The sequence below is a fragment of the Cherax quadricarinatus genome, chromosome 82 (assembly GCF_038502225.1).
Source record: "Cherax quadricarinatus isolate ZL_2023a chromosome 82, ASM3850222v1, whole genome shotgun sequence".
Classification (NCBI taxonomy): Eukaryota; Metazoa; Arthropoda; class Malacostraca; order Decapoda; family Parastacidae; genus Cherax; species Cherax quadricarinatus.
Window position 1 is genome coordinate 7,512,603 of NC_091373.1, and position 7,486 is coordinate 7,520,088.

At 35.2% G+C, this 7,486-nt stretch overlaps 1 protein-coding gene across 1 annotated transcript in view; it reads left to right on the forward strand.

Annotated features, from left to right (window-relative positions):
• ari-1 (E3 ubiquitin-protein ligase ariadne-1) overlaps positions 1-7,486 on the forward strand; it is a 48,247-nt gene that overhangs the window by 25,004 nt on the left and 15,757 nt on the right. The window contains exon 6 of the mRNA XM_053797293.2: positions 1,092-1,222. Within this exon, the coding sequence (XP_053653268.1) occupies positions 1,092-1,222 (131 nt within the window). The remainder of the gene's footprint in view (positions 1-1,091; positions 1,223-7,486) is intronic.

A 7,486-nucleotide genomic window follows, 5' to 3' on the forward strand; every position in this document is an offset into this window, starting at 1 on the left:
AAAAAAAAAAATGTATGCTGTACAAGAATGTGAAATTATGTAAGAAGAGTTCATGTAGGTATATTAAAGTTTGAATAAAATTCAGTTGTGGTGTCTTCACATTTCTGGCAAGATTGCTGTTGAAAGAATGATGGTGAATGTGTGTTGTCTTTTTGGTGAGGGAAAGGACACCCTACCTCAGTGGTTCCCAAACTGGGGGTAAATTACCCCCTGGGGGTAATTTAACAATTTTTGGGGGGTAATGGAGGGGTGACAGAAAAAAAGTTATGAATTCTGAAAATCAAGAAAACAATGCGGTACCCGGTATGAGGATTATTGTTAACTTTGTCTTAGTATATAAAGAGAGCCTTGAAGTTGTTGGTATCATTCTCAACAACGTATCTGTGTGAGAAGGGCTTCTCAACTGTGCTGTGTATGAAAACAAAAAAGAGGACTCGCTTGAATGTTGCAAACGATGCCAGGCTGGCACTTTCAACCACGAAGCCAAGAATTCCTAAACTAGCTTCAAGTATGCAACTCCATCCATCCCACTGATGTTCTTGACATCTTTGGTAATAGTCATTAGAGATGCACAATGTTCAAATACAATAAATAAAAGAAAATATCTCAAGTGTTTTAATTTAGCCATATATATCAATAATAACAACATTTTGTGAAAGGGGTAACATGCTTTATGTGGCATGTTAAATTGGGTAACAAGCTGAAAAAGTTTGGGAACCACTGCCCTACCTTGATGGGAGGCAGTCAGTGTGGTTAAAATAAATTAGGCAGTGTTACAATGCTGCATATTAATTTTCAAGAGACATTATACTGTATATACATATTTTACTGTAGTATATCCCAAATTTGAATCAGCATTGTGATCAGCTGAATATGTTATTTGACAGTGATAGTGTGAATGATGATAAAAGTTTCTTTTTCAGGTCACCTTGCCTCAGTGGGAGATAGCCAGTGTTAAAAAAATAACAAATATTTGTGTACTTATTTCATTGTATGGTCTTAACAAAAAAAATAATAAACATTATTTTTGCAAGAAAGTTAAATTGCACTAACTGTTGGATAATTAAATATTATTTTATATTTTATTTTAGGAATGTCCAAAGTGCAAAGTGACTATTGAGAAAGATGGTGGATGTAATCACATGGTATGCAAGAACCAGAGCTGTAAGGCTGACTTCTGTTGGGTCTGCCTTGGACCATGGGAACCTCATGGATCTTCATGGTAATGCTTACCATGTGTTTCTCTTCCTTAAAATTCAACCCTCTATATAATGGACTAATGGGAGAATTATCTGAGTGTCTGTTCAATCAGAATACAGTAGAACCCCTGTATAATAGGTATGTATAGGATGTATGTACAGCAGGTCCCCGCTTTACGGTGTTCCACTAATACGGACATTTCAAATTATGACCAAAACTCGCTATACGGCTCCCCCGCCTGTCTTTCTAATACAGGCACTGTGCCCCATCCAGTTTGTTTACATTCTCTGTGAGCTCCGTAAGTACCACGTCTCTCCATTATGTCTGGAAACTTTCCAAAATTTCAAGTGTTTTAAAGTTATTTCATGTTTTGTAAATACTCTTATAATTATTCTTATGTGTACCTGTATGTAAATAAACTTACACACTGTTCTGGCATGCAGGTACACATTAAAATCACCAAGAGTATCTTATTAGTCTTCAGGATGCCATATTAATAATGATAATAATATAAAATAATAATCACTCTGAGGTGCATTAAATGTCGTATACTACGTTAACATAAACATTTTCATTAATCCATCTATGATATTTTTTCAAAATTATATAATAAACATACTACATAACATAAACATGATAAATACACCCCAAAGTAGAATAAATTAACATAAATATGAGATGTTAGGTGTAGATGAATGCGTGTGAACCAAAATCAAACTTGTTCGTCTACTTGTTCACATCCTCTGTCTCTCTCTCCTCTCTCATTTACTCGCTCTCTCTCATTTATTTGTTGTACCTCGTTTACTTACCTCTCACCCTACATTAAGACTACAAATATTTTATGGTAAGTGATGAGTGTACTGTATATGCATTTTATTGCTCGATTGTGCTCTAAATGTCATATATTACATGTGGGTGGGATGGCCTTGCCTGGCTGGCTACTATACCTCCCACACCTGACTTCCTGCAAATAAATACTACTCACCTCTCACCCTACAATAAGACTACAAGTATTTTAAGGTATGTAATGAGTGTACTGTATATGCATTTTATTGCTCTGGGGGGGTTTAAATGTCACAGTGACTCAAGAAATCGTAATGACACGACGGGCTGGAGTTTTGAGACTCTATGACCGCGGGTTCAATCCCGGCCGGGGGTATGGTTTAAATGTCACAGTATATTACGTATTTGTCGGGTGGCCTGGCTGGCTACCACACCTCCCACACCTGACTTTTTAAAATAAATACTACTCACCTCTCACCCTACATTAAGACTGCAAATATTTTAAGGAAAGTAATGAGTGTACTGTGTGTGTATTTTACTATTTATTGTTTTTAATGCCTAATTCTATGGCTAACTTAATATATGTTAGTGTAAACTTGTTATCTAGGGCATATATAAGTGGAAAAAATGACGTTCTGTTTTCCGGTGATGTCTGCTTTCCGGCGGTACCCTGGAACCTAACCTGCCATATAAGTGGGGCCCCAACTCTGCAAGGTTTACTACTATCCACTGTTTTGGTATCCATGGCAGATCCTTGGAATATATCCACCATGGATATGAGGGTCCTACTGTAATAGTAAAAAGACAATACAGGTCTCCCTCAACATTCGCGAGGGTTAGGGGATCAAGAGCCTCGCGAATGTTGAAAAACCGTGAATGTTTGGTGCCCCAATATATTGTTGGGAAATATATTACAATACTGCTTCCTTAACTTGTTGAACCATGAATAATCATAAAATACATGAAAACGTCGTAAATTGTACTAAATATATACATGTTATGCTTTAATAATGTATGTTATTTAATAACGTGTATGTTAATAACATGTATGTTATTAACCCTTTGACTGTTTTCGACGTATAAATACGTCTTACGAGCCAATGTTTCTGACGTATATGTACTCAATAATTCTAGGAGGGGTAGGGGTCGTCCTCGAAAGGGGTGGAAAGAGGGAGTAAAGGAGGTTTTGTGGGCAAGGGGCTTGGACTTCCAGCAAGCGTGCATGAGCGTGTTAGATAGGAGTGAATGGAGACGAATGATACTTGGGACCTGACTTTCTGTTGGAGTGTGAGCAGGGTAATATTTAGTGAAGGGATTCAGGGAAACCGGTTATTTTCATATAGTCGGACTTGAGTCCTGGAAATGGGAAGTACAATGCTTGCACTTTAAAGGAGGGGTTTGGGATATTGGCAGTTTGGAGGGATATGTTGTGTATCTTTATACATATATGCTTCTAAACTGTTGTATTCTGAGCACCTCTGCAAAAGCAGTGATAATGTGTGAGTGTGGTGAAAGTGTTGAATGATGATGAAAGTATTTTCTTTTTGGGGATTTTCTTTCTTTTTTGGGTCACCCTGCCTCGGTGGGAGATGGCCGACTTGTTAAAAAAAAAAAAAAATTCTAGCGGCTTCAAATCAAGCGGGAGAAAGCTGGTAGGCCCACATGTGAGAGAATGGGTCTGTGGTCAGTGTGCACCACATAAAAAAAATCCTGCAGCACACATTGCGTAATGAGAAAAAAAAAACTGATCGTTTTTTTGGAATAAAACGCCGACTTTGAGGTGTATTTTCGTATAGTATTTATCGTTGTATTCGCGTTTTCATGGTCTTAGGTGATAAAGTGGAAAACATATTACAGAAATAGAGATGATTTTCATTACTTTGACGATGAAAATGACCTTGAAACTGAGCTCAAAGTAGCGGAAATGTTCGATTTTTACCAATGTTCAGGAGTAAATAAATCACACCACACGTCCAATACATGTCAACTGGGGAGTCTAATATTCTTTCACTAGTGCACTGATATTATTTATACCCTTTTTACAATAATGCAGTAGTCTGCATAACAGTAAATTTTGTATTTTTTTGTATGAATAAAAAATCAAAATAGAAAGCAATAATAATATAAGAGGGGCCTAGAGATGTGACTAATGAACAGAGCATATGTTATTTTAGTGCCACGAATGTCTACCTTGTTTATTCTGGACCCTATTTTGAAATTGGCATCTTTTTTAGTTTGCGTGAAATTGGCCAAATTGCAAATTTCTGACCACCATATTGGGTAGTCCAAATTAGTAAATGGGAGGTTTCTTGTACTCAGCTGATAGATAAAATGGAGTTCTAAAGAAATAGCTATGAGTTTGGTCAACTGGAACAATGGAATTGGCTGAAAATAGGGCTCAAAGTCGGCGAAATCGCCGATACGCATATGTCGCCGAGACCGCTAACTTCGCGGGAGCATAATTCCATGAGTTTTCGACCAAATTTCGAACTTTTAGTGTCATTACCATCGGGAAAAGATTCTCTATCATTTCATAAGAATAAATAATTTTTTTTTTTTTTTTTTTTTTTTTTTTCAAAATTGAGCGACATAGAATGACAGTTTCAGAAAGGGGCCTGAAACAGTCAAAGGGTTAAATACCACAGACTCCACCACTTCCTCAACCACTGCGAGTCCCTACTACCCTCCCTCCGACCCCCGCAACTGGCAGCCAGCCCTCCCACCACTCAGTGTGGTGAGTGTTTTGTTTGTTCATTATTTGCTATTAAACTGCAGAATAAATAATGTAAACCCATTCATGACTGCATATTGGAATGGCTATTAGGAAAGGTATTAGACGGTGACATCATGTGTTTATTCTTGAACACAGCAAAGAATCGAACATTTCTGCTATTGCTAATAATAACAATAGTAATAATAACAATAATAAATATGATATAATTGAAGAAGGAAATTGTACAAAAATACGAGGGAGTGGTTGACACATCGTCAGTGTGACTTTGTTTATGCTGGAGTGAACATTAGTCTCCCTACTCTTCCAAACATTTCACAATAATTCAGCGGTTGAGGCAGTGGTATTTAATAACATATATGTTATAAATAATAATAGTACATGTTATTATTAATCATGTATTATTATTAACATGTATGTATTTAATAACATATATGTTATAAATAATAATAGTATATATTATTAATAATATGTATTATTATTAACATATATGTTATTAAATACCATTGCCTCAATCACTGCCTCTACCACTCCAGTCACACTCAATCTACAAGCACCAAACACAATGAATTATTGTGAAATGTTTGGAAGAGCAGGGAGACTAATGTTCACTCCAGCATAAACAAAGTCACACTGACGATGTGTCAACCACTCCCTCGTATTTTTGTACAATTTCCTTCTTCAATTATATCATATATATTATTATTATTATTATTATTATTATTATTATTATTATTATTACTATTGTTATTATTAGCTGTAGCAGAAATGTTTAATTATTTGCAGTGTTCAAGAGTAAACACATGATGTCACCGTCTAATACCTGTCCGAATAGCCATTCCAATATGCAGTCATGAATGGGCTTACATTATTTATACTGTAGTTTAATAGCAAATAATGAACAAACAAAACACTCACCACACTGAGTGATGGGAGGGCTGGCTGCCAGTTGCGGGGGTCGGAGGGAGGGTAGTAGGGACTCGCAGGTGGCGGGAAACATAAATATGATTTGGCGGTTGGGAATTCACGAATGTGTGAAGCCCATGAAAGTTGAAAACGTGAATGTTGAGGGAGACCTGTATAAGCACATAAGTACTTACTGTACACCTAATATAGTATTGTATACACAATTTACAGTTATACAGTGGAACCTCGGTTTTAGTGATTAATCCATTCGAAAAAGTCTAACGAAAACCGAATCGTATGAAAACTGAAGCAATATTTCCTATAAGAAATTATGTAAAGTCAATTAATCCATTCCAGACACCCAGAAATATTAAAATAAAATACATTAAAAAAAATATTAACAAAAAATACGAAAACCACGGTTCCATCGTACTGCAGTGAGCACTAAAAATAAAAAAGCTGAAAGTATAAATTTATTTACTGAATTTTGCCCATTAAGGTCCATCATATAGAGGGTTCATCATTGTATGCTTATCTTCGGTACTCAAAAAAGCAACAGATAAAAACGGCTACAGGTTTGTGCATTATTTGTGTACTGAGCTATTGTGTTTTTGTAGCCTTATTTGTTTGTTAAATTAATTCAGCATCATTCTTACATGTGACTTATGTTGAAGTCTGTAAACTAGTCAAGATACATTAAGAAACTGTAAACAAAACTTAAAAGGCAGTTTTTATATTTTTTAGAATTCTTTATAAAACACAAGGTAGTATATAACTAAGTCATTCCTGTTACTTTTTAGATTTAAAAAAAATATCAGACATTTGTTACTGAAAGGGAGACGGTGTACTTTTAAATTTTATTTAACAGTTAATAAAACAAACTTGAAACAATTGAGAATGTTTTTCAAAAAGTGTTGAGAAAGTTTGACACTAATATAAAGAGCGGTTTACTGAATGTTGTTTAATTAAATCTTTGCTTCCAAAATGTCACCTCTGAAGTTTGCATCTGACTTGGTGCCTGTTTCTATAGTGTTTAAGTAGTTTTGATAAATTTTGTAAGGGGTGGATTTATAGTTACAAGAGTAGAACAAATACAAAATCAGTAGAGTAGATGAAGATACAATATTTTCAATGGAGTAACTGATGAGGTAGAGTAGCGAGTTGTAATGTATTAGTTAAACTTTGAGGTACAGATGCTCCTTGACTTATGATGGGATTATGTTCTGGTGAACCCATAATAGGTTAAAAATACAAGTCAAATATGGCTATATTTATTTATTTATTTATTTATTTATTTAGTAATTTAAGCATACAAACAGAGGTACAAAAAATACAAGTAAGAGCAGCATGCCAAAGCCACTTATATGCATAGCATTACGGGCTGGCTTAAAATTAACTTAAGATTAACTAAGCAATGATGAAATCAGTGATAAAACATTATTGTAAACAGATAACTATAAAGCACAAATGAGTATTACAAAGACAGGTCATATGGTTGCTTGCATTGCTGTACATTCAGTCGAATGGAGCATTCTATTAGGTAGTGTATTTAAAAAAATAATAAAGTTAGATTGGGTCCTAGGTTTAACATTTGTGTGATATAATTGTGAGTAACATATAGGATATACAATTTATAAGGTTCAGTTATTCGGTATTTATTTGGTTTTGAGTGAGTGAGTGATCTTTGAGAAGAGACTTGAATTTATAAACAGGTAGTGTTTCTTTTATATTTACAGGTAATGAATTCCAGATTTTAGGGCCTTTTATGTGCATTGAGTTTTTGCATAGCGTGAGATGGACACGAGGAACATCAAAGAGTGATCTGTGCCTTGTGTTATGGTCATGTGTTCTGTTGAGGTTGGCAAG